The 26,074-nt window shown below is 52.8% G+C and overlaps 1 protein-coding gene across 8 annotated transcripts in view; it reads left to right on the top strand.

Moving 5' to 3' along the window:
- The window catches only part of PTPRS (protein tyrosine phosphatase receptor type S), a 142,044-nt gene extending 122,262 nt beyond the window's left edge, over nucleotides 1-19,782 (top strand). For 5 of the 8 annotated variants that reach the window (XM_063403602.1, XM_063403599.1, XM_063403596.1 and 2 more), the window contains 13 exons: nucleotides 1,695-1,742; nucleotides 5,228-5,325; nucleotides 7,424-7,547; nucleotides 10,163-10,338; nucleotides 10,888-11,007; nucleotides 11,145-11,299; nucleotides 12,676-12,961; nucleotides 13,357-13,535; nucleotides 14,514-14,640; nucleotides 14,717-14,842; nucleotides 16,013-16,167; nucleotides 16,833-16,968; nucleotides 17,557-19,782. In XM_063403602.1, the coding sequence (XP_063259672.1) occupies nucleotides 1,695-1,742; nucleotides 5,228-5,325; nucleotides 7,424-7,547; nucleotides 10,163-10,338; nucleotides 10,888-11,007; nucleotides 11,145-11,299; nucleotides 12,676-12,961; nucleotides 13,357-13,535; nucleotides 14,514-14,640; nucleotides 14,717-14,842; nucleotides 16,013-16,167; nucleotides 16,833-16,968; nucleotides 17,557-17,625 (1,799 nt within the window). In that variant the 3' untranslated portion in view covers nucleotides 17,626-19,782. The remainder of the gene's footprint in view (nucleotides 1-1,694; nucleotides 1,743-5,227; nucleotides 5,326-7,423; nucleotides 7,548-10,162; nucleotides 10,339-10,887; nucleotides 11,008-11,144; nucleotides 11,300-12,675; nucleotides 12,962-13,356; nucleotides 13,536-14,513; nucleotides 14,641-14,716; nucleotides 14,843-16,012; nucleotides 16,168-16,832; nucleotides 16,969-17,556) is intronic. The other 3 variants (XM_063403603.1, XM_063403601.1, XM_063403600.1) reach the window with 1 other exon arrangement.
- The last annotated feature ends 6,292 nt before the right edge of the window (nucleotides 19,783-26,074 follow it).

The following is a 26,074-nucleotide window of genomic DNA, read 5'->3' as shown; positions in this document are numbered from 1 at the left end:
CCACGGTCCCAGGTTGCTCCAAGCTTTGTCCAGCCTGGCCTCGGGCACTGCCAGGGCTGGGCCAGCCTGTCCCTGCAGCGCTGAGCTGGGCAGAGGCTCCGTGCACCCTCCCTGCTGCACACACGTGTCCCCATGTCCATGCATGTCCCAGCTGCTGCATGGCACCTCTGCAGCCACCACTGACACCTGGCACGTCCTCACACAGACGGACACGTGGCCACGCTGACCCAGTGCCTGTCCACGCCTCTGCCTCCAAGTTCCTGGTGCTTGAGGATTTGGAAGGGAATTTATTGTGCTTTTTGGGGGCTGGCTGTTGTTTTCAGTTTGTTTGTATTTTTTTTTTTTTTTTGCTGTTTTGTGCTTGTTAGTAATGTTTCTGTAGCTCCTGTTTCCCTTCCCATCCCAGTCCTGTCCTTAGCATTGTCGAGTTTCCTTAGGGTGGGGCTGGCAGGAGGGACCCGGAGGGATTTGGAGGGATTTGGAGGGAAGCACAAGGCAGAGCTGAGCTGAGGGGCTCTTACCAAGGTGAGATAGGAGGCAGCTGTTGGGACCAGCCCAAGCTCAGGAACGATGCTCAGCTGAGGGATGGCAGCGGGTTCACTCCAGCATGCAGGGACTGCAGGGCAGCACAGGTAGGTCCCTAAATCAGCTCTTAGTGCTGCTCTTGCAGGAGTCTGAAGGTGTTTGGGATCTTCTGATCCACCCAGCTCAGCAGCAGTCTGCCCTTGCCTGGGTGCCTTTGGGAGCGTTCTGTGGGTGCTCCAGGTGCAGGGAGGTGGGAGGCCCAAGAGAAGGAGCTGCACTCCCACAGATGAAGAGACTGCTGAGGTAAAAATAAAAGGTTGTGGCCTTCCAGCTCGGTCTTGGTGCCAAGAAGCAGCTGGAGGAGCTGGTTCATGTGTTTCCCTGAGTGTCTGTGTGTCCCAGGACAGCAGGGTCAGCTGAGGGTGCTTCCATCAGGTCATGGCATCGGTGGAGGAGGGAGTCAGCCTTGTGTTGACCCCGCTGCTTTGGTCGTGCTGTACCTCTGAATTCTGGCTCTGAGAGGTTTGTAAAGGGCAGCTGAGACATCAAAACCTGCATTAAGGCTCTGCAGATCCCAAAAGACACTGCCTGTGTCTGGTCTGGCTTTAGGAGATGCTGCCCTTTCCTTTCCAAGTTTATCTGGCCAGAGTTAACCTACCTGTTGTTACTGGGCTCTACAATTTGTGAAGCACTAAAAGGTTTAAAAGGATTTGGGGGAGTTCATCACCTGCCTCCCACAGAATTTTGGAAACATTGGGTGAAAATGGAAATGGATGGAAAAATGAGCTTGGAGTGTGTTGGCTGTGATGGAGAGGTTGTGGTGCAGTTTACAGTGGAAGAGTCCACAGGTGCTCTCTGAGTTAAAGGCATTTAAATTCAATATATTGTGATTCAGAAGGGCCCTGTGGGCTCTTCTCCAGACAGGTGATCCCAGGTAGAATCTCCATCATGTCCCCAGCAGTGAAACAGAGGAGGGACATGGGAATGGGAATGTGCAGGTCAGAGAGGGGAAAGCGTAGCACATCTTAGATATCCTGTCCTAATCAGCACAAAAAATACCTTTCTTTTCCTCTTTAGATTTATGTTGGTTTTTGTTTGTTTTTTTTATTAGCATGAAATTTTTACAAAAGTGTATCTTTTATTTATTTATTTTTTACTGTTTTCTGCAGATTCTGGTCTGAGCAGCCCTCTCAGTGACCCTGAGTTTGACTTGGAAAGTTAGTTCCTGTGTGTTTTTGTTCCTGTTGGTTTCATTTTTTCCCCCCATTATTATTTTCCTCTTCTGTCACTTTCCTTTCCAATTCTTGTTCCGTTCCTGTTCCGACTTTTTGATTTTCTGCCGAACTCTCCGTGTCCCTGCAGTGTTTGCCCATCTCATCCCTTTTCTGTGCCATCTGTTTGTCTGAACTGCACTTCCAGTTTTACAGTTCCCGTTAGGGCCCCTGCAGGACCCGGGGCAGCTCCGAGCCCGGGAGCAGCGGGGCCCCCTCGGGGTCCCCGGAGGGTCCCGGGCTGCCTCTGCCCCCTGTGGGAGCTGTTCCATGGCTGGTGCTTGGCTCAGTGTCCTGGTGTCCCCTGTACTCGTGCACTGGTGTCACTGGGGGCTGTGCTTTGGTGTTTGCAACGCAGGGAAAGAGAAACTGCAGCTCTGATGCCCCTCTGAGAGAGCACACAGGCACCTTTCCATCCAGGCAGAGGGCATTGCCCAGCTGTGGCAGGTGCCTGCTCCCTGGCACCGAGTTCTTCAGGAGCTCAAGGACCAGAGGCCACCCCAGGATTTCACAGGAGTGCTCCAGCCACGGTGATTTTGCAGGATAAATGGGCTCTGGCCCACGGAGCAGATGTTAGGGTGACGTTTCTGGCGACTTGGCTGGTGCACAGAGAATCAAGTCTTTTGTGATAAGATTAGAGAGATTCAAGTGATTGAAATGTTAGATGAGACTGGCTCAAAAAGATTTCATCCCATTAGGAGCCAAGATCCAAGCCTTGCTGGGTGGTTTGGGCTTGGATTTTTTTTTTTTTCTAATACTGGGCAGGGAAGGATGTGAGGTTTCAGCTGACAAATGTGAAGAGTCACAGGTGCTGCTTGTGCTTGGAGATTTGAGGGCTGGGATATCTCCCTAAATATTCAATCCAAATATTGGTCTCTTTGGTATGGACTGTGTCACAATTTGTAACAGAGGGGTTGTGGGTGTTTTCCTGGCTGAACTCAGCCCTTCATACCCCAAAATGAGTTCCTGAATTAAAGGAGAGAAGAGCAGCTGAGCCGGGGCTGTGCCGCTCCTGCCTCGTTTCATAGCAAACTCCTGGATCCTCTTGGAAGCCCCGTGCACTTGGCATTTTGACCAGGGGAGTGTTTATTGCTGCCAAGGTTATTTTATTCCAAAGAGCCCTAGAAATCGATCCCACAAGGAGTTTCTGTCCTTAACAGCAGCAGAACAAGGCGAGTTCCCGTGTGCTCCCAGCCAGGTCCTGTGCCCCCAGGAAAGGGCAGAGCTGCTGGTCACACTCTGGGGTTTTCCTGGAGGTTTTTTCCTGTGAAATTCCTGGATTGGCACAGTGGGCCTTTCCCGTGCAGCCCACTGGCTCAGAGGTTGTTGCAGAGGTTGCTCCATGGCTTCTGAGCCAAGGAGGATCTGGGGTTTTTCTGGCTTGTTATTACTGAGGTTTCAGATTATTTATTTTCTCCTCTTAACCTTCATGTCCATTGAGTGTTGGTGGTGTTGAACTGGTTTGGTCTGACCTGGAGCATCTCAGCCAGGGTGGCCTCCCCATCCCACCCTGAGAGGGCACCAGCTCCTCCCAGTCTGCATCTGGTGCTGGGGTGGACGGCAGCCCCCTCTGTCCAGGTGGAGAAATAATCCTGCAGGTGTGATGGGCCAGGAGAACAAGAGGCTAAATGGGAGTTTTTCCTCCATGAGCCAAGAGAGGTTTCCTGCTGTGATCCCAGCAGGCTGGAATGGAGCCAGCACAGTCCCCAGGATAGTTCAGGGTTATTTTTGTGAGCTTTTTTAGTATCTTTCCCCTCTTCTTCTATTTTCAGCCATATTTCCTTATGCTGAAAATAGATGTGTGGTGAGTTTAGGAGAAACCTGTCCAGGTATGGCAGACTCATCCCGTGCCCAGGCCTGGGGGAAGCAGCACCTCTCCCAAATCACTGTAAAACTGAGGATGTCATGCTTGCTTTGCCATCTCTGTGCTGAGTTTTCAGAGTATCTGACCATGCTGCTGCCACGCTGCTGCTTTGTCACCCACCAACACCCACGGGGCTCGAAATTCTCCCTGGCTTCCATCTCTTCTCCACTCCTGTCCTTCTCATCGGGGCACTGCCCAGGGCTTCTCGGAATGCTGCTCTCCAGGCCTCTGGAGAGGCTGGCAGACAGCATGGGAAGCTTTGGAGAGACGTGATCCAATGCAGATGAGCAAAGCAAGGAGCGCTTTTCCTGCTGGGTTTGTAGTGTAGCCATTGAAGGACTGTGGGCAGGGCAGGGTCCCTGCTCCTCCCTGAGCTCCAGCTGCCCCTTTCAGAGCAGGATGTGCAAATCCCAGGCTGAGAACTGAGTCAGCCGTGGCTGCTCACCCTGGTGGAGGCAGAGATGTGCCCCAGTTGGACCAGTCTGACCCAGTGGGACCTCCCAGTATGGCTCCAGTGAGTTCCCTGGAGCTTGGGCTGCCTCAACACCAGCACACCAAAGTGCTGGGGGGGATTGCAGGGGCAGCAGCTGAACCAGCTCAGGGGCATCAAGGCCTGCAGCAAATTGTTCCAGTCCCCCTGCCTGAGGATTTGCTGCCTGTGCATCCCAAAAGCTGACACTGCTCCCAGCACAGCCTGCAGGGGCTGGTACAGCCCGAGCCACGAGGGAGGGAGGGAGAGAGGGCTGTGCCCTGGAGGGAACATCACCCACTGCCATGAACAGGAGCCACTGGGTGCTAACATCACCCACTGCCAGGAGTGGAACAGGAGCCACTGGGTGCTAACATCACCCACTGCCAGGAGTGGAACAGGAGCCACTGGGTGCTAACATCACCCACTGCCAGGAGTGGAACAGGAGCCACTGGGTGCTGCCAGGCCTGGCTGCACTGGGAGTGGTGCAGGTCAGAGCCGTGTCCATGAGCAGACCGAGATCTTCCAGGGCCAATGTTGTGCAAAAGACAACAGAGAATCCCTGGGGTTGGAAAAGACCTTAAAGATCATCAAGTCCAGTTCCTGAAAAGCCTCCCCTGCTTCCCCCCATCTGCATATTCCCATCTCCTGCCCACATCTCCATGGTTGGCTGGATCCTGCCCTTGCCTCCCTTTCTGTTGGCGCTGGTTGCTGATCCCGGCGGGTGCTGTGCCATTTGCTGCGTAGGTTCCTCTGGCAGCGTTTGCTCATTCCAAGTCCACTTTGGAATTGCTAACACGCATCTGCTCCTCGGATTTTCCTTTTTGTTTTGCTCTGATTTCCATTGAAAACGGGGCCATCATGGGAACACTCTCATTTTACTGGTATTTTTTTTTATTTCCTTGATTTTTATTTTTTACTTCCAAGGACACAATTTCGAGCCCTGAATTCTTCTCTTCTAACCTCCCTATTTTCATTGCAGATCTTACATTGTAATTTATTTTCTTTTCTTGTTCCCTCTTTCTTATAAAATGCGCAACGGTTGCGAATTTTAGTTATTATTAAATGAGATTCTTTTCCTGCTGTCTTGTCTTTTAGGTATGCTCAGCCACCCACCCATCCCCGTTTCGGAGCTGGCTGAACACACAGAGCATCTCAAAGCTAATGATAACCTGAAATTATCCCAAGAGTATGAGGTATGAGCAAGAGTGAGTGCTGTGCATGGGTTTGCAGAGCCAGGAATTAGGGAATTCAGACAGGCCTTCATCCAAATGAGCAGCTTTGTTTTAAAGATCTGGTTAGCTGAAATCTAAAAGCTATTTATGTATTGGAAATTAAGTACTTGCTGACTGCTTTGCTGGATTCAATTCTAGCTCATAGAAAGAAAGAGGTTGGTCCATGAGCTGCTCCTCTGGGTCAGCAGAGGCTGAGCTCCCTCAGGGGAGGGGATGCAGTCCTGGAAGGTGACTGCTGGGTGGGATGGGAGCCGTCCTTGGGGTACCCCGAGAACAGGTCTTGCTGCTGGACACAGAGGAGACCAAGTAAGGACTTGTGACACCCAATTTATACAGCTGAGCTTGAGTGAGGTGAGCAGGGAGTCCTCCACAGCAGCCACGGAGCTAAAGAGGGGAAAACGGGAGGATTTGTGCTTCCTTGTCACATCTGAGGGGTTTGTGCACACTTTCCCTATCCTGGTAGTGTTTGGTTACCTGATCCCAGACTGGTCTGGGTTGGGAGCTCCTCAAATCCCTCCCAGTGCCCCCCCTGCCATGGCAGGGACACCTCCCACTATCCCAGGCTGCTCCAGCCCCAGTGTCCAGCCTGGCCTTGGGCACTGCCAGGGATCCAGGGGCAGCCACAGCTGCTCTGGGCACCCTGTGCCAGGGCCTGCCCACCCTCACAGGCAGGAATTTCTTCCTAATATCCAATCGAAAGCCTCTTTCGGTTTAAAGCCCCTTCTCCTATCATTTTCTGCCCTTGTAAAAAGCCTCAGTCCACTCTTGGTTTTGTTGCTGAAAGACATCAAATGCCCTGGTATTTTTAGGCTAATAACGAGTCTAGACTGCCGAGGTCTGTTTGCAGGCAGGGAGCGAGGGATGTTTTCCTAACTAAGGGACGCTTTCTCCCTGCCCGGCCCCCGGATGCCGCCGGGAGCGGCCCCGCCGGGAGCGGCCCCGCCGGGAGCGGCTCCGCCGGGCCGGGGTCGCGCCGTGCCGGAGGCGCCTTTGCCGTGCCGGGCTCTCCTCCCGCGCTGGGGCGCGGAGCAGCAGCAGCGCCGCGTTCTGCGCTCCATCCCCGTTCCAGGGGCTCATCTGCATAATGCCACATCCCGAGCGCCCTGGCTGCCAGCCAGCCCAGCCTCCTCCGGAGGGAGAGCCAGAGCTGAACAAACATCGCTAATGAAGTGAAGGCGAGGCGTGATTAGAGGGATGGAGAGCAAACAGACACATTACAATAGTATAAATACCCATTAGTTAGGAATTCTCCGCAGCGAGAGTGAGAGTGCCGCGGCTCTTTCTGTGGGTGGTTTTGTACCAGCTGTGCCCGGGGAGCTCCAGGGTGGGCACAGGCAGGGAGGGCAGCGGGGCCGGGCTCAGAGGGCTGGGTCTGGGGTCTGGGACCGTGTCCCCAAAGGGTGGCACTCACAGGGAGAGCAAGCAGCAGCAAACACAGCTGGGCATGTTCCTGCCAAGCCTCCAATTGAGGCAAACCCCAAGGGCTCTGCAAAATGATGAAGGAATTAAGCCCTTGTTTTATTTAATTCTCTGGCTGAGGATTTAGAGGTAAACGTAATTAACCTAATTTCCATATCTGGGACAGCTGGACTTTAAAGAGGAAAAAAAACCTGACCACCAAACCTGGCATAAATCACTAGGACGGGCAGAAGGGATTTTTCTCTCCAGTGCATTTCATTGTTTATTCCTTCATCCCTTCTAGGAAAAATCCACGTTATTGAGTGTCCTAGGGCCGAGGTCCCTACCCCTGTTTTGTGCTGGGGGATGCACTCTTGTCCCTGCCAGGCTCCCGTGGGGCTTCCTCCCTGTTTGCACTGGGAAACCTTCAGTTCTGAGTCCAGAGGGGGAATGACCTCAGATATTCCACTGGGGGCCAAGGGAGACAGGACATCAGCTGGGACAGGGCTGGGGTTTCCCACAGCAGAGTTGGGCTCCTGCGGGTGCAGAGGGGCATCGCTGCCTCCTCAGCGAGACCTCACAGCCACGGGGAGCAAGTGCTCAGAGCTGCTTTTGCTGCCTTTCTCCTCACTGACTCCCGTTTCCCTTCCCAATCCCCCAGTCCATCGACCCTGGCCAGCAGTTCACCTGGGAGCACTCCAACCTGGAGGTGAACAAGCCCAAGAACCGCTACGCCAACGTGATCGCCTACGACCACTCGCGGGTCATCCTGCTGCCCATCGAAGGTAGGGAGCGTCCCCCTGCCCAGGCAGGGCTGGGAGGGGGCTCCTGCAGGGAGCACAAAGCTCACACTCCTCTCATCTCTGTTTGTGTTCTTCTCTTAACGTCTCCCTGGGAGTTTGGCAGGCAGGAGATACCTCTGTAAACCAAGCATTTGTTAAATTCTGGTGACTGACATATCCCACTGGAGCTGCAATCCCTCCTATCAAGGGCTGGTTTGTCAGGAAACTGCCTTCCCTGTGCTTGGAGATGCCTGCTTGGTACATCCCTGACTAACAGGAGGAGTTCAGACCACACTGTGCTTTAGAGGGAGCAGGAACAGGGCGCCCAGAGCGGGGCTGCACAGGGAGGAGTGGGAAGCAAGCCCAGGGCTGATTGTACAAATGTGAGAGGCAGCAGCAGCAGAGATGGGGCTGCTGAGTTGTTGAGGCACAAAGATCACTTGATACGCAGCCCCTGCTGCAGCCCTGGCCCCTGAAAGGCTCGGGATAAGAAGGGGTTAGTGTGAGTCTGGTGGGTCATAAATTGTTTCCTGAGCTGCTTATGTGAGCGATGGTGCAGTCAGAAAATTTACATTAAATTTCACAACTCGTGGCTCTTGACAGAGCTGCTCCAGTGCACGCCAGGATAAGAGGGGCTGGAGATGGAGTTGAACAGGGCACCTGCTTGGGTTGCTGCTGCCGAGATAATATTGGAGTTTCATGGGCTCAGGATGTGGCTGTGCAGGGTGGATGAAGCGTTCAAGGCCAGTCTTGCGTTGCCAAGAGCTGATCATCAGAGCAGAGAGGATGTGGGATGTCCTGGTAACTGCCTGGTGAATGGAGAGGTTAATTCTGAAGCCTTTGAGACCAGGGAATTGCTAAAATAATCTCCCTGTGCCACAGTAGCTCTGAGGGGCACGGGGAAAGGGGGGAGCTGAGGCAGCAGCAGAGCACGGTGATTTGCCAAAAAAGCTGCACAAATCTGGATTGCTCTGGTCTGCTATTAGAGGGCTTTAAATGTTTCTCCTTGTGAAGCTGACTGTGTTCTGCCTTGGTTTAATTCCGAGATTAATATTGTATGAGCCAAGGAAAGCAGAGGCTTTAGAAAGTTGCTTTGTCATTCAAGGAAAGGGAGAAGAGCACAAGTGCAGGAGTGAAGGACACTTGGGCTGGTCTTGGATCTGAGGCTGGATGCAGGCAGCAGTCCCAGGCCTGCCCAGGGCTCTGTGAGGGACCAACAGTGCAAGGATGATGGGCCAAGGTTGAATTTTGAAGCATCTGAGAGGTTCTGACATGTCTTGGCTGGTGTTCTCCTTCCTACCGAGCTCTATTTCATGCTCAACGCTGGAAGATGAAAGGAGCTGGAGGAATTAGTTTTGTTGCTTTCTCTTTGTTTTAAATCTGGATTTTTCAAGGCTGCAGAATGTCACTGGCTGCTTGGTCAGGAAGAAGTAGTGGCTTTAATTCTGTGATTTCTCTGAAGCTGGGCCTGTCACACAGCAAAACCTTGCAGGAGCTCACGGGCACCATTTCCAATGACAGAGTGGAGCCCAGGGGGCTGGAGAGGAAATTAATCCCAGAAGCTCAGCCTTGAACATGCTCCTGCCATTGCAGGCACCTTCTCTCCCACCTGAAATTTCAGACTGGGGGGCAGCAAGGGTAGGGAACCCTCCAGAAATTTAATCAAAAGCCATTTCTCCAGGAGCTGAGGTTCCTGAGTGCCCTTGAGGACGGGTGGGCTGCTCTGGGCTCGGCCCTCGCCAGCAGCAGCAGCAGCAGCCCCGACTGCTGCAGCCCAGTTCCCTGCTGGTGCTGCTCCCCAGCCTTGGCTGCCCTGCAGACAGGAGTGAAGGGCTCTGCTCCCAGTTAATCGTGGGTGTGCAGATCCTGCCAGCCTTGCCAGGCGCTCGCTGTGCCCCGAGTGCGGCTGCTCCGTGCCAGGCGCCGGCTCTGGAGCTGAACCTGGGCAGCAGCGCCTGCCAGGGGCTGCCTCAACTGCAGAGCAGCTTTCTCCTGCCATGTCCCAATCAGCCTCTTCACTCTGGCAGTGCCTCCTGCTCATCCCAAACCCTCGAGCAGGGACCCAGCTGGAACTCAATAGCCTGTAACTCATGCGAGTAGCAAAAAAAACACTCTTAAAAATGACAGCGGGCAATTTACAGCCAGTCAAAGCCTGTAATTTCAAAGCCTTCATTGGCTAAATCAAGCCTGGCGTTATTCTTTATTCTGTCCAGCTGTAGCTCAATGCCTGTGGACCACACAGTCATTGACCAGGTGCATTTGCTGCCTGGGCTTGGGGCAGGCTGGGACAAGGATTCGGGTTTGTCCTGCTGGACACTGATGCACCAGGAGCCCTGAGCCAGGACTTTGCTCCTGTTCAGTACATGAGTAACAACACCACGGCTTCAAGGCCTGATATTCGGTCTCTTTAATATCTTCTGCAAGGAGTTTCTGTCCCTCTGCAATGCAGGAGCTTGAGCTGGGAAAACCTTGCCAAGAGCCTGTGTGATTCTGACCCACCAAGGCTCTGGTGTTTCTGCAGGGGGCTTCTCTTTAACAGCATCCCTGCAAAAATCTCCTCGTGCTTCCAGCTGTGTGAAGTCCTGTGCAATTCCCTGATTTTTGCTGGTCTGACACAGGAATTGTGGGCAGTGATTACATCAATGCCAACTACATCGACGGGTACCGGAAGCAGAACGCCTACATTGCCACGCAGGGGCCCCTGCCAGAGACCTTCGGGGACTTCTGGAGGATGGTGTGGGAGCAGCGCTCTGCCACCATTGTCATGATGACTAAGCTGGAGGAGAAGTCACGGGTAAGAGGCACGAGAGGGGTGGCTGGTTAGTCATAATCCAGGGGGATTGGAGGGGAGGGCTGGGGAACAGCAAATCCCTTTGATGTGCAGCCAGGGGGGGATTTCTGCCTGCTCTGCCAGCACCCTGAAAGTTCAGTGATTCATTGCCTTAAAAAAAACCAAACCATTCAACCTGGGAAGCTGCAGCCTCCTTGGCAACTCCAGGAGAAGAGGCTGCTGGATCCCACTGCATGTCTGTCTTGGAGTTAATCATGTGGCAAGTTTCACATTCAGTTCTCTTGTTTAACAAGCCCCAGTACATTCCCTCTAATCTTCAGGATCATTCCAGTCTGTTGTCTATGGGATTGATGTAGCATCAAAGTCTGTGCTTAGTCAGTCGGAGTTTTTCTGCTGGGTCTGTCCCTGTCGTGGTGCTCTGCAGACACTTCTTGCACCTCCCCTTGCCTTTGCCACCGGCCCAGCTTCATCTGTAACAGGGCAGTTTGGGAATGAGCATCCCCACCAGTGACAGGTTTGTCCCAGCCCTGAGCCATCCCTGCTGTCTTGCAGATAAAGTGTGACCAGTACTGGCCAGGCCGAGGCTCAGACACCTACGGGATGATCCAGGTGATCTTGCTGGACACCATCGAGCTGGCCACGTTCTGCGTCCGAACGTTCTCCCTCCACAAGGTGAGCTGTGCTGCTGTCCCTGGGGAGGGGCTGTGGCACGGTGCCCCCCCAGCCCAGCCTGGTGCCCCCCCAGCCCAGCCTGGTGCCCCCCCAGCCCAGCCTGGGGCTGCAGTGCCCTGACCCTGTCCCCCCTGCAGAACGGCTCCAGTGAGAAGCGCGAGGTGCGGCAGTTCCAGTTCACGGCGTGGCCCGACCACGGCGTGCCCGAGTACCCCACGCCCTTCCTGGCCTTCCTGAGACGGGTGAAAACCTGCAACCCCCCTGATGCCGGGCCCATCGTGGTGCACTGCAGGTACAGGCTCCCTCCCCCTGCACAGGGCCACCTGGGAGGGAGGCAGGAGCTCAGGAGGGTGCGGATCTGCCTGGGGGACAGGGGCAGCTCAGCCAGAGATGGATTCCCAAGCAGCATCTGAGGAGGAGACCTGGGGATTCCATTGACCACAGCATTTCCTGAGATGATGAGGGGTGTAATTAGGGGTGCCAAATCACTTGGACTGAGGTTCCAGGCCAGGCTGGACAGGGCTTGGAGCAACCTGCTCTAGTGGAAGGTGTCCCACGGCAGGGAGTGGGCTGGATGAGCCTTAGGGTTCCTTTGAAACCAAACCATTCTGGGATTTGATGACCTTGTGAAGCAGTGGGAAGTGCCTGGTGCTGTAGCAGTGTCTGGTTCTGTGTGGTGGGGCTGTCTCTGGTCACAGACAGAAAGCAGGAGGAGCAGGAGTGACCTCGGAGGGTGTTGGAGGTGTTTGGGAGGCAGAGCTGCCTCAGCTGCCCAAGGCAGAGCTGACAGTGATTGACAGAGGGTTTCTGAGTGCTGCAGCCTTTCTGATAATGCCAGGCTGAAGGCAGGTAACTTTTGTTAATTCAATTTACAACCCAGTGAGGAATCCTTGAAGCCTCAATGCAGATAAATGCCTGTGTTCCTCAGGAGGGTGTGGAGGAGCCTGCGGGCTCCTGGGCACTGGGGCAGGATCTGAATTGTACAGGCTGCTGGGGAAGCTAATCCTGCCTCTGCTGCAGGATGCCATTTAAACAGTCTTTGTGAGTGGGCAACTTATCACTACCCTTGCAGATGGCAATTATTGTGCACCTCAGAAAATGAATAAAGAGCTGTCAGCTCACAACAAGCTCCCAGATCAGCTGCTAAATTCTTGCCAAAGCTCCAGTCACCTGCTTGGTTCAGGTGTTAGGCAGTCTAATTAACAGAGATCAAGGGGGCTCGATGAAAAAAGGGACAGCACTGGAATGGTAAAAGGAAACCCTTTATTAGCAGTGGCACAAGAGCACAGAGCCCTGCTGAGGCACAAATGCCATTACACACAGGTCTGATGTTACCTCGATGCCCAAAAACATTGAGGGAGAGAGGTGACGTGTGTTGCTCATTACAACATCAGTGGGTTTGCAGCCGCTGAGATCTGAGAGATCAAAGAGGCTTTTTCAGCCTTCAGATCACCCCAGCCCCGTGTGGAGCCTCGGGCTGTCACAGCTGTGCCTGGCCCGGGGTGTCACAGTGGAAGGGACACGGGGCAGAGCGGTGTGGAGGGGACAGGGCAGAGCCTGTGGAGAGGGGACAGGACAGGGCATGTGGAGCAGGGACACAGCAGTGGAGGGGCACTGGGCACTGCCCAATGGAAGGACAATCCCTCACCTCCCTGTCCCTGTCCCCAGCGCGGGCGTGGGGCGCACCGGCTGCTTCATCGTGATCGACGCCATGCTGGAGAGGATCAAGCACGAGAAGACCGTGGACATCTACGGGCACGTCACCCTCATGAGGTCCCAGCGCAATTACATGGTGCAGACCGAGGACCAGTACAGCTTCATCCACGATGCCTTGCTCGAGGCCGTGGCCTGCGGCAACACCGAGGTCCCGGCTCGGAACCTCTACAGCTACATCCAGAAGCTGGCGCAGATCGAGGCCCGAGAGCACGTCACGGGCATGGAGCTGGAGTTCAAGGTAGGGCTGGGAGCTGGGATGGCTCAGCAGGGCCCGGCCAGGGCTCGGTGCTCACACGGAGCCTTTGTCAGGCTGGTGGCACCTTGCTGCTTCTGTGGGGGAGGTAATGACATTGCTGAGTTGTGCAGGTCCCTGGGGAGATCTGCCTGGCACCACCCTGATCATTCCAGATCCAGACTGAATTTGCTCCCTCTTAAATTGGATGGGCTTTTAACTTTTTTAGTAGTTAGTTCTATTTTCTGAAGGTTTTGCTTAGGGAAAGGCCTCAGTCTCTGTGCCCCAGCCCCAAAAACAAACCCCAGGAGGGCGCAGGGAGGGGTAGAACAGGTTGAGGGGCTGGCACAGGGTGAGGAGAACCCTCCAGCTGAGGGAACACGGGTGTCCCCTGCCCGCAGCGCCTCGCCAACTCCAAGGCCCACACCTCGCGCTTCATCAGCGCCAACCTGCCCTGCAACAAGTTCAAGAACCGCCTGGTGAACATCATGCCCTACGAGACCACACGCGTGTGCCTGCAGCCCATCCGCGGCGTCGAGGGCTCCGACTACATCAACGCCAGCTTCATCGACGGCTACAGGTACGGCCGGGCCAAATCCCACCCGCACCAAACCCACCCGCACCAAACCCACCCACACCAAATCCCACCCGCACCAAACCCACCCGCACCAAACCCCACCCGCACCAAACCCACCCGCACCAAACCCACCCACACCAAACCCACCCACACCAAACCCACCCACACCAAACCCACCCACACCAAACCCACCCACACCAAACCCACCCGCACCAAACCCCACCCGCACCAAACCCACCCGCACCAAACCCACCCACACCAAATCCCACCCACACCAAACCCACCCACACCAAACCCACCCACACCAAACCCACCCACACCAAACCCACCCGCACCAAACCCCACCCGCACCAAACCCACCCACACCAAACCCACCCGCACCAAACCCACCCGCACCAAATCCCACCCGCACCAAATCCCACCCACACCAAACCCACCCTGCTGAGGAGATCTTCCCCTGGGGCCCTGAATTACTGATCCCCAAAGCAGCACAGCCCTTCCTCAGCTGCAGGTCCTGAGCACAGAGGGTTAGCCAGAGAGGATTTTGCTGTTGGGAGGTTCCTAAATATGGATGGGCCTTTTTATTACCTTTGTGATTTGGGGGCATTGCAATCCCCAGAGCTTCCCCCAGGAAACTCCAGCCCTCCATGAGTGAGTTTGGAGGGGAAAAAGCGACTCCTCCAAAACAGCAGGTTTTCCTCCTGTCCAGGACCAGCAGTTCTGGCCACGGCTGTGGCAGTGGGATTAGGAGGTTGGATTTACCCCTTGGAAGTGATATTTAAGGAGAGCTTCACCATTGCCTCGGGGGTGTTTTTTGACCACTGGCACCAAAAACATCCCAACCCCTTTAGACCTTGTGCAGCTCTGGTCCTTCCCCAGTGTTTCCATTGGCTCTCCCACTCTCCAGCCTTGCCGTGCACTTCCCAAAGCTGCTGCCCATGCAGGGTTTCCCCTGACCCCTCCTTGCTCTGGGCTCCCCAGGCACCAGAAGGCCTACATAGCCACGCAGGGGCCGCTGGCAGAGACCACCGAGGACTTCTGGAGGATGCTCTGGGAAAACAACTCCACCATCGTGGTGATGCTGACGAAGCTTCGCGAGATGGGGCGGGTGAGTGGGGCTGAGAGGGGCTGGGAGGGGAGCGCTGCAGGGCGGGCACTGACGGGGGCCTGTTTGCCCTGGGCAGGAGAAGTGCCATCAGTACTGGCCCGCGGAGCGCTCGGCACGGTACCAGTACTTCGTGGTGGACCCCATGGCTGAGTACAACATGCCCCAGTACATCCTGAGGGAGTTCAAGGTCACGGATGCCAGGGTAGGTGCTGCTGTGGGATGGGCTGGGGCAGTTCACACTGGAGGAAGCACACAGGGTTTGGTGGGCTTGGCTGAGGTGCCCACGCTTTGTCTGGGATTGTCAGAGGAGGAGAACTCGTAGAATATCCTGGCTGGAAGGGACCCACAAGGATCATCGAGTCCAGCCCCTGCACAGAACAAGGTGGGGGTCGGCTCTGCTCCCAGGGCAAGACAAAACAGCCTCAAGCTGTGCCAGGGGAGGTTCAGGTTGGACATCAGGAATTTCTTCATGGAAAGTGTGGTCAGGTAGTGGAAGGGGCTGCCCAGGGAGGTTTGGAGTCCATGTGCCCGAGAGCTCAGCTGTGATGAGGAACAGAACACACACGCAGATTGTACTGGAATATTTGTTCTTACAAATTGAAAGTAGTTTCACACCTCTCTCACTGCCTTGAGTTGCTTTGTTAAGAGATGTGCCTGGCTTTGGGGTTTAGCTACAGCTTATTTGAAGTGAAAGCAGAAAATACTTCCCCCAAAAGCTGACAAAAATCTTGCAAAGGTTTCTGTGCACCCTACAGAAAATGAGCACTTCTGTGGCTGGGAGAGGAGCCACTGTCAGTCATGTTCAAAGGGACAAATTCACTCCAGTAATCATCGATTCAATGACAGGTTTCTCATCCAAAGGAACATTTCAATACCTTCTCAAATTTCTGTAACAAACATAACCCTCCCTCTCACAGCACAGCTTTTGAGGTTGCCAAAGTATTCCAGAACCTGATAATTCAATTTGCAAGGTTGAGGAGGAGGATGCCTCATCAGTCCTCATAGAACAAGATTTATCTTCCTGTCAGCTGTAATTCTGACACTGTGGCAATTCTTTGTGAAGATTGATTAGAGGCCAACACCTCACCTTGAACGTTCCTTTGCTGAAGACTCCATCTGTGCTGTCTGCAGTGGTCAGAGCTTTCAGCACCTGCCAGGATATGGATCTGTGCTGACAGCCTGACTCCAGGAACGTCAACTGCAGCACAGGCAGCCTCATCACGGTGGGATTGGATAATAAATACGTGTGCACAGCACTGCCTCAACTTTTCATGCCCTTTAACAAACTAGCGACAAAAATAGGGGAGTTTTTTGCCTTTTGTGTTTGTTGTCACAGACACAGGCGTTTAACTGTCCCTGCTCTGTCCCCCAGGACGGTCAGTCACGGACTGTGCGCCAGTTCCAGTTCACTGACTGGCCAGAACAAGGTGTGCCAAAATCAGGAGAAGGTTTTATCGACTTCATTGGGCAGGTGCACAAGACCAAGGAGCAGTTTGGCCAGGATGGCCCCATCTCTGTCCACTGCAGGTAGGCACATGGACACACCTCACCCCAATAATCCAAATATTCCCCCTTTCCCACCCATCCTTGCAGGGAGATTTCTTGGGGGTGCCAGTGCCAAACATTTGTCTCTGCCAGCCAAACTCAGTCCTGGCACTGCCCACAAGGCTTTGGACCCTTTGTATTTAGAGGAGGGGTATGAAATACCTCTGAAGGAGATGGGAACCACAGTGTTATGTATGGCATGTCTGCAGAATATCTATCATATTTGACCTGCAGAATTAGAAGTATTTTTTACCAGTCTCAGCCCAATCCAGCACTGCTGGGCTGTGTTTGCTGCTAGCAAGAGTTGTACCTCCTTACCCACAGGCAGAACAGGATGATCCGTTCTAATTAAAATTATTTCATTTCAAAAACCCAGTATTACATATTAGGAAAAATTTTTCCACTGAATGCTGTTTACCACTACCCAAAGCTTTCAACTTTTAAAATTTCCCTTTCTTAGACATTTTTTGGGTCACGCTGTGGCACTTGGGTTATTTCTGGGTATCTCTCCTGGAGGGCTGACCCAGGCTCTGCACTTCCAGCGTGTTCACAGGGCACAGCTCTGCCCCTCCCCAGCATTTACAGGAGCATTTGGACACTGTAGCACACAATTCCTGTTTATTCCCTGTTTATTCCTCCCCCTGCAGTGCTGGCGTGGGCAGGACCGGGGTGTTCATCACCCTGAGCATCGTCCTGGAGCGGATGCGCTACGAGGGGGTTGTAGATATTTTCCAGACAGTGAAGATGCTGCGAACACAACGACCTGCAATGGTGCAAACAGAGGTGAGGAGGGCCTGTCCTGTCCCAGCAGTCATGAAATGGGCTGGGCTGGGCTGGGCTGGGCTGGGCTGGGCTGGGCTGGGCTGGGCTGGGCTGGGCTGGGCTGAGCTGGGCTGGGCTGGGCTGGGCTGGGCTGGGCTGGGCTGGGCTGGGCTGAGCTGGGCTGGGCTGGGCTGGGCTGGGCTGGGTTAGGAGGGACCTCAAGCTCCTCTCTCTCCTCTCACTCCCTCCACTGGCCCAGTTGCTCCAAGCCCAGGTTGCACTGCTGACTTCACCTAAGAAATACAAAATAAATTAAGGAAAAAACCCCCTATTGTTAGAAAGTCTCTTAAGGATTCCATCCCAGTCTGGAGCCTCGATTCTCACCCAAGAGCAGGAATCTGGCTGTGGGGCTGACAGGAGGGTGGGGAATTCTCAGTACCTGAGAGGCACAGACATAAAAGGAGGAGCTGGAACTTCCCTCTCCCGGGAGTTCTGAGCTCTTTGAGAATCACCGAGGTTCCTGCTCAGCTTTGTGCTGTCTGGAAAGCAGGACAGGGGTCCCGAGGAGCCCATTCCCACCTCTGAGCCACCTCTCTTTGCTGTTGGCAGGATGAATACCAGTTCTGTTACCAGGCAGCTCTGGAGTATCTGGGAAGTTTTGATCACTATGCAACATAAAAAGCCATCGTTGTGCAGACTCTACCAACCACTTCAGTCCTGGAAGGCCTCTTCTGACCCAGGAGGAGCGCTTGAACTTACAAAACTGACTCAGAAGAAGAACCTTTTCATCTGGACCGTGCATCGGGAGCAGGGGGGAGGATTGGAAGGAACACCCCTTGGGGAACTCCATGTTGTAACCTGGCCCGGGCAGGGCAGCCCAGGAGGGCTGCTCAGAGCTGCTCTGGACCCTCGGGAGGTGTTTGCTGGGGAGGACAGACGGACACGGGGAAACTGCTCCAAAAGCTACAACACACCTTGGGAACCGTTCCTGCTGGAGAAGGGAAGGAAAAACCGACCTCGGTTACATCATTAGAGTTCAGTTTATTTACTAATATAGTTGGCAGTCTTTAAAGGAAGTCACTTGCAGAATTGAAGGTGTTCTGTGAAAGAAAAGGAACTAAATCTCAACACTTACGCAGACTTAGGGTCAGGAGTTCTTCTAGCTGGAGTCTTAATAACCTCAGTATCAGCATTGGGATGGTTCTGGGCTTGCAGGCACCTTGCAACAGCATTCACGGGATGCCCCTGCCACGCCAGAGGTTTTATAGCTCACATTTTGAATACTTGGAACATTCCTCATTTCTTCTAATTCCAAAATTTATTTTTTAGGGTATTTAAAAGGCTAGAGAAAGAGCGAGTTACAACCCCCAGAGCTGGCTGTGGGGGGTGGCCCCTGCCCTTGCCTGGGCTGGGGTCTCTGCTGGGTCTGGGCCCCTTCCCAGCACTTCTGGCTTTCCTTGGAGCAGGGTGGGAGCCCCGGGAAGAAAGGCAGCCCCTCCCCAGGCTCTCTGCACACCCACCCCCCCTGCTCCTGCAGCAGCAGCTCCCTGCCAGGACCCCCGAAACACCTGCAGAAAGGGATTTCCAAAATGCAGCTGGTCCCTGGTGCCAGCCCCTGCCTCTGAACCCAGCAGCTCCCGGGAGCTCCCTCAGGACTGGCCCAGCACCAGGCACTCCTTGCACATCTCCCACATCCCACTGTCCCCACCAAGCCCCAGCTGTGAAAGAACTGGGAAAGATCCAGGAAGGTGCATCCAATGGCAAATACTGTGAGTGGCTTTCTTTAAAGTATCGATGTAACTGTAACAAGTGACATTACCTTTTTTTTAAATAGTGTATTTTTCCTTTTTTTTTTAAAGAAAAGACAAAGAATATCAGTCAATGAATTTAAAAGAAAAATTTGCTTATTTGTTCATATTATGTTCAAAGACAGTCTATTTTTTCACTGTAGAAATGTTACGTGTAATGGCTGTGATATATAAAAATGCAGTGCAAATTGCTACTTCTACATATTGCTTTTCTACCATTTAAAGGTTTAACTTGCTCATGTAAGAACAAAATGTCCTTTCTGGATTTTTTTTTTTCGGTTTTTTTTTTTTCATTTTTTTGGTTTTGTTTTTTTTTTGTTTGTTTGTTTTCCTGTTTTAAATCACAGACATATCCCACGTCCTGGAAGGGTGGGGGAGCAGCAGTGGAGGGTGCTGGCAGTGCCAATTCCCTTCAGCTGTGGCCACGCAGGGCCAGGGCTGAACTGGAGATTCAACACCACCAGTGGCTTTTGCTGACTGGAGACAGAGATGTGATTTTGGAGCCTTGACACCCATAGGTGCTTTAACATCCCAGGTGTGTTGCAGGTGCCAGCCTGGCCCGTCCCTGTGCTGGTTTTCCTGGTCCCAGGGGTTTTCCTGCAGCCGTGCACAGAGCACAGGATATCTCAGAAAAGCCACCCTGCCCCAAACTCTGCTCACCTCTGCCCTCTCCTTTTTTTTATTTTTCTAGAAGGGGTAATCATGGCCATCAAGTGCTGCCCAGAACCCCCCACACAACCATTTCCTGTCTTTAACTGAAAAAAAGAAAAAGAAAAAAAAAAAAAAAGAATCGACTGAAAGGCTTCTTCGAGATTTTACTTATTTGTGTGAAAGTTGCCCAAATTTCTAAGTATGTTGCAGCAAAATCTTACTGGACAAGTTGGGGGGAGGGGGGAGGTTTTTTTCTTTGTATGAGAGCAAAGTGCTGTTGCTTTCACACTGTTATTTCAAACTGAAACAGTAAGTGGTTTTCATACCACGGTGTATGTAGATATATTGACTTTGTATTAAAGGAAGATTGTCTGAATGTGCTGCAGCCCTGTGTGTGTGGGAGGGGCAGGGGCTCCAGACCCCTCTGGAGAGAGCAGGCTCGTCCCAGTTCCATTTACACCGCACTGGGCAAAACCAGTTTGTGCCTCAGTTGAATTTGCAGCAGCCTGGATGCCAAATCCCTGAGGAATTGACTTGCAAAAGCCCCCAGGCCCCTGCACAGCCCTAAACCAAGAGCCCCCAGTCCCCTGCAGCAGAACAAAGGCTTTAAAGTAGCTCTAACTGTAATTTACATTCCAGAGAAAAAGGAAAAGCTTTTCTTGGTTTACAGAATTACCCAAGTGGCAAAGCAGTTCCCAGGCCAGGAGAAATTCCTCACGTTGCAATATGCTTTAATTATACCAAGAGCAGCAGTAACAGACCGAGAAATCAATTCCTTCTCCTAAATAAGATGGTTGCAAATTCCAAGTCGGCAAGTGAACAGATGTAGAACTGAAATGGAAAAAGTAAATACCCTCGGAGGTGCTGAGAAAATTCTCTTACTATTGCTACAAGTTCATCCTCTGGGAAGGGATCCAGGGATCCTGCTCCCAGATTTCCCAAGGAGGAAACCACAAGTTCAGTCACTCCCACTGCAGTATCACCACAGGCCTGAGATGCCACAGTGGGAGCAGGGATGGAAGAAGGGACAATTCCTGCCTGGCAGGGTGGCAAAACACAGGCACAGAGGAGCTGGGGCTGTCCCTGGGCCCCTGGCAGTGCCCAAGGCCAGGCTGGACAGGGCTTGGAGCCACCTGGGATAGGGAACGGTGTCCCTGTCCTGTCCCTGTCCCTGTCCCTGTCCTGTCCCTGTGGGGTGCCCTGGGAGTGTGTCTGGAGCCTGAGCAGTGTGATAACCACTGGAACCTTGCTGTGTGATAACCTCACACTGTCTCCAATCATTTGATGTATTCACCCCGGGCCAGCTTTAATCTCCCCATTTTTCTATTGTTTATTTCTCCATCCCTCCATCTGCAGAGCAGGGGCAGGGGGGATCCCTTTGCGATTTGCACAGGGAGCAAAGCCTCAGGTCCTGATCCCCCTGTGCCTTTATCTCCTCAAACACCAAAGGCCCAGCTCCCTGCAGCCATCAGAGGGAGAAATTCCTGATTCAGGAGTTTGGGCTGGCTCCATCTGTGCCGTGCCCGCCGCGCACACGCGGGGCACAGGCAGGGTGCAGATGGCAATCCCGGATTAATGGGTTACACAAGGGGCTTATCCCGGGCTTACTGAGGATAATAAACCCCTCGGGAAAAGAATCGTGTCCAAATGATTAAAAAAACCCCAAAACTCTTCTCTTTAAGTATCTAACGTTCTGCCTGAGCCGTGTAGGGTGTTGTTCAGGAAATTGCTGGACATCAGGTCCCACTGCCAGCAGCCCCTTCTCCCATCCCAGGCGCTTCCAGGGGAGCAGCCAGCAGCAGGGCAGGCTGGGGATGGCACTCGGGCACTGCTGGGAGCAAACAACAACCCACAGATGTATTTTTGTATTTTCTAGGACAGCAAACGCCCTGCTTAAGGCTCAGACTGGATGGGGCTCCAAGAGCCCTGGAACAGGGGAAGGTGGGATGGAGTGAGATGAGTTTTAAGGTCCTTTCCAACCCAAACCAATCTGGAATTCTGTGGTGTCTGCCCTGTGCTGAGGCTCAGGAGGAGGACGGGGCAGTCCCAGTTTCGAGTGCAGCCTCCAGAACACTCCAGGGAGGAGCTCCCAGCCTTTGCCTGGAGGAAAGGTGCAAACCCTTCCCCAGGGGTGGCAGCCAAGGCAGCTGAGTCACACCAGAAACACAACGAAAACCACAAAAAAGAACAAAGCAAATGATAAAAATAAACCCACGTGGGCCCTGCAGGTTTTGGCCCCGGATATTTGGGATATTTTCGGAGGCTGGGAGGAGATGCTGGAGGTGCCTCAGGGGAGGGGTGGCCCTGGAGCCCCCCGGTCACCACGGCTGGAGCTGCTCTGGAGCCTCCCCCGGGGTTTGGGGGGGACAGGAAGGGAAAATGCCCTGGAGGGGGGACACGGGGCTGGCATCGAGCAGAGCAGCTCGGAGGGGCCCTGGCAGGACCCAGCGGTGCCTGAGATCCACCCCAGGGAACCCAGACTGGGCTGGGAGAGACCCCAAAGCTCCTCCAGCTCCCCCGGGCCCACCCTGCAGAGGGTGAGGGCACAAACAAACCCTGCACAAGACGGGTCGGAGGGGGAAACTCCCACAGGTGACACCTGGAAACACAAATTTGACCTTTTTAAGCAGGAAGAAATGTTTGCACAACTTCTTGGCCTCAAATGTCTCATTCCCCTCTCCTCAGAGCTCTTGGACCTGCAGGAGGGGTCATCTTTTAGGGTATCCCCTTTTAGCTACAAATAATTTTTTTAGGTTGAAACCTAAAGATAAATCAAACCAAATTACTATTCCCTCGGGAAAAGCAGATTCAAATTGCTGTGCAATTTTTTATCTAAATAATGTTTAAATTTTAAAAAGAAGGGAGAAAAAACTAATTACATCTTTGTGTGGAAGATCATAAATCACATAATTACAATGAGAACCTCTGCATCTTTCCAACAGACCAAAAGCAGACTACACAAGTTCTTATCTCATTACTGTTTAATTAAGAATTATGTTTGAGCATCTTCTTTTTAATTATCATGGAGCCCAGATGACTTCTAATCTCCTTTTTACCCAAAATGAGGGAAGGTGCAGTCCAAAACGGGCACTAATGAATTTACATTTTGCTCTTTGGGGAACTTTAATAAAATTTACTCCACACAGAAGATTAACACTGATAAAGTGAACTTCCAAAGAGAACATTTGGTTCCTCTCAGCTGGCACCACACGAGTGCCAGCAGCTCGCAGAGGGGTCACTTCTGGGGGAGTTTCACTCACGGCCCTGTGGCTGCAGCTGCACCCCAAAAACTCCCCAAAAACTCATCCCAGGGACAGCAGGGCTGGGGAAACGGGGCCAGCAGCAGCAGCAGGAGCTGCACCAGGGCAGGGACACCTGCACTGCCCAGGCTGCTGCAAGCCCTGCCCAACCTGGGCACTGCCCTGGGCACCCTGTGCCAGGCCCTGACCCCTCACAGGGAGGAATTCCCTCCCAAAATCCCATCCAGACCTGCCCTGAGGCTCTGGGAAGTTCCAGGTCCCTCCTCTGAACATGAGGGGAAACTTTTCCCCATCCAAAGGTTTTCCCACCCAGGTCTGTGCCCGGTGTCCTGCTGACCCTGTGCCCGAGGTGAGAAGCTGCAAAGAGCACGGACACACAGAGATATTTATAAATAGGTGAGGGCTTGTTTGAGCCCAGCACACAGCAAATACCTTTTAATTCAATTGGCTGAATCGACACAGAGAGATTATTAGTTTTCAGTAAGATTTGATTCAATTAATTAGCCTGAAAATATCAGCACAGCCAGGCGAGCAAAGAAAAGCAGAGATAAATCCCTGCCATGGCGCTGCTTCATCTTTTAAAGGCAATTAACTCTTAGTTATTAGCTTTTAATTAGAGAATAATAATGACACCATTAATACAGTTTATTATACTTGTCAGCAGACAGCTGTTCCAAGCAGATTCCATTATCAGATCTTGGCTTTGTCTGCTCCTTGCAGGGACGGGAGGCAGAGCTGGGGGTCCCTGGTGCAGCCCCAGAGCTCCGGGCTGGTTCCAGCCCTGCCCCAGGGTTGACCCGAGCTCTGCACTCGTTCCTCCCTCGGAGCATCCTCAGCCCCGGCTGCGCCTCCGCTGCCTCCCCGGCCATTCCCGAGCCCCTCCTGGGCTGTGCCAGAGGTGGGGGCACAAACAGACCCCAACACCAAAACCTTGCCAGCACCAAAACCTTCCCTGGTCTGTTTTATTTCCTCCCCCTCTGGAGGTGCCGAGCAGAGCAGGGCAGAGCTGACTTGGAAACAAACAATCACCTTAAAGAAATGAAGAACTTGGAACAAACAATTCTACCCTAATTCTTCCTAATCTCACTCCACCCCACTGCCAGGCAGCTGCCAAGGTCCCAGGAACACCTTGGAATTCTCTTTTTGCCCCAAATTTATTGTAAAACTTGAAATCCTGCTGTAAGAGCAACAGCCACGACCTTGGCAGTGGCCAAATGCCTCAAGTTTTCATTTCTGTGTCTGCTGAGTCACCAAAATAAAATCCCCAGAGACCAGTGATTACACAGCAAAGCACATTTCCCATTATTTTTCCCATTATCCCGTTTCACCATGTTCTAGCTGAGACTGGAAACCATTTCCAGGGTACAAACCTGTCTTCACTGTGGTTTTTTATTCCTTTATCACACACGAACTAATCTTACCCCAAATTATGCACACAGGATGCTCCAGCAACACAAAAACACAGTGCCATAAATTTCCCCAAACTACCCTGGAATTAATAAATCACCAAAATAAGTGTAAAATATTCTGGTGGGTTTTAATTTGTTAACAGAAAAATCAAATTTCAGCAAACCTTGTCTCTATTTCCACTCCATCCCTGCCATGGCAGGGACACCTTGGACTGTCCCAGGCTGCTCCAAGCCCTGCCCAGCCTGGCCTGGGCACTGCCAGGGCTCCAGGGGCAGCCACAGCTGCTCTGGGCACCTGTGCCAGGGGCTGTCACTGCTGCTGCCCACCCCAGAGCTCCACCCCACCCATGGCACCTGCAGGTGCTTCACCACTGAGCACAAACACCTGAACAGGAAAACACCCAAGGACATCTCTCCCTTCTGAGAAAAACTGCAGGGAAAAATTTATTGGGACAAAATGGGCCAAGTCCTTGATTTGGGAGTGTCACAGGAGTGAGAGGAATCGCAGCCTTTAACAAGCAGCCAATTGTCTCTAAGCTGAATTAGTGAAAAATGTGATGATAAATTGCTCCTGCAGCCCAGGCCCACCCCTGAGCACAGGGATCTCCGAGTTGTGCTCAGGCAGATTTTTCACTTCGTGCTGACAAAAATCTCACACTAATCACCCAACCCAGGCCACAAAGCTCCTGGACTGCAGCGTTAATTCCATGTCACCTCCCCAGATTAATCACACACACCACGTCTCCAGCTCCAGCAGGCTCTGAGCCACTCAGGTGACAGAGGGGAACCTCAGCTCTGAGCAGAGCCAGGGGGAATCAGATTTGCTCCAGGGCCCTTCTCCCACCTCGTGGCTCCTCCACAGAGAAAAGTGCCCAGAGACCCCTGTGCAGCTCAGTCAGGTCAGGCTCTTCCCTGCAGCCAGGCAGTGAATCCCTGCTCCTCTCCAAGAGCAGCAGCTTGGCCTGGATCATGGGCAGCTGACCATTCACTCCTAATCAAAGACAATTTGCTGCATTTTCCAGAGATGGCTCTGTTAAATGAAGCAGATGAGCAGTGGATCTGGCCATTTCTTTATTTTTAAACCCCGATCTGGGGCACAGGGGAGGGCCTCACTCCTGTTTCAGGGACAGACTGGCTGCAAGCTCGTTTGCTAGGGGATATTAGCAGCTGGCATCTGAAATGGCAAGGCTGGGGTGGAGAGGTAAGCCAAAGTGAACTGTGCTGAAACAGAGCCAAAATCCTGTTTGTTCCACAGGAAAAGTGGTTAAGCTGTGGTCGCTGTGTAATTCCAAACAGTATTTGCACAGTGACCTTTACATTTCCCCTCTTGGAAACCAAAAATTTAATTGTTTTGCTTCTGCCATGCAGAATAAACAACTCCCAGTGATTTTCTGTTGGTGAGCAAGTAACCCAAGGACTTCTCTTCCTCTGCTATCAAAGCTGCCAAATAATTCTGTGTCAACAGCTCCAGCTCATTTGAGTCTCAGGATTGTGCCAAAAGTTCCCTTTTCTGAGTGCCTGTGCCAGCACAGTTGTTCATGGGACAAGGAACAAGAGGTGACCTGGAAATGAGGAGCCCCCGGGGGCTCCTCGGGAACCCTGCCCAGCCCTGCTGCAGCCACAGCACAGCTGAGCCCCAGAGCCCCTTCCCACCCGAGGATCTTCAGATCAAGGAAAACCACTGAGCTGCAGGAGACTGAGGGCGGAGATTTCTTTTCTTTCACACAACCTGCAGCACCAGCCTCAGCCTGCAATACTGGAGAGGAATTCAGCAAAAAGCTCAGGATGGGACTTTCAAGGTGTTTAAATGAAGTTTCAGGAGGATGCTGTTTGAGGAGGTTCAACGACCTCCTGCGGCATAAAAGAGTTTAAACTTAGAAATGAAGAGACTTCAACCCCCCAAAAAGTGTCATTCTGAAATGCTCAACAGCCTTTAATTCATTTTGAACCTAGAGGCAGAGAGAAAAAAATAGGCAAAAAATACATCACAGCCTTAATC

Source organism: Prinia subflava, chromosome 8 (assembly GCF_021018805.1).
Source record: "Prinia subflava isolate CZ2003 ecotype Zambia chromosome 8, Cam_Psub_1.2, whole genome shotgun sequence".
NCBI lineage: Eukaryota > Metazoa > Chordata > Aves > Passeriformes > Cisticolidae > Prinia > Prinia subflava.
Note: the sequence above shows the minus strand (reverse complement) of the source record. Positions and strands in the feature narration are given on the sequence as shown.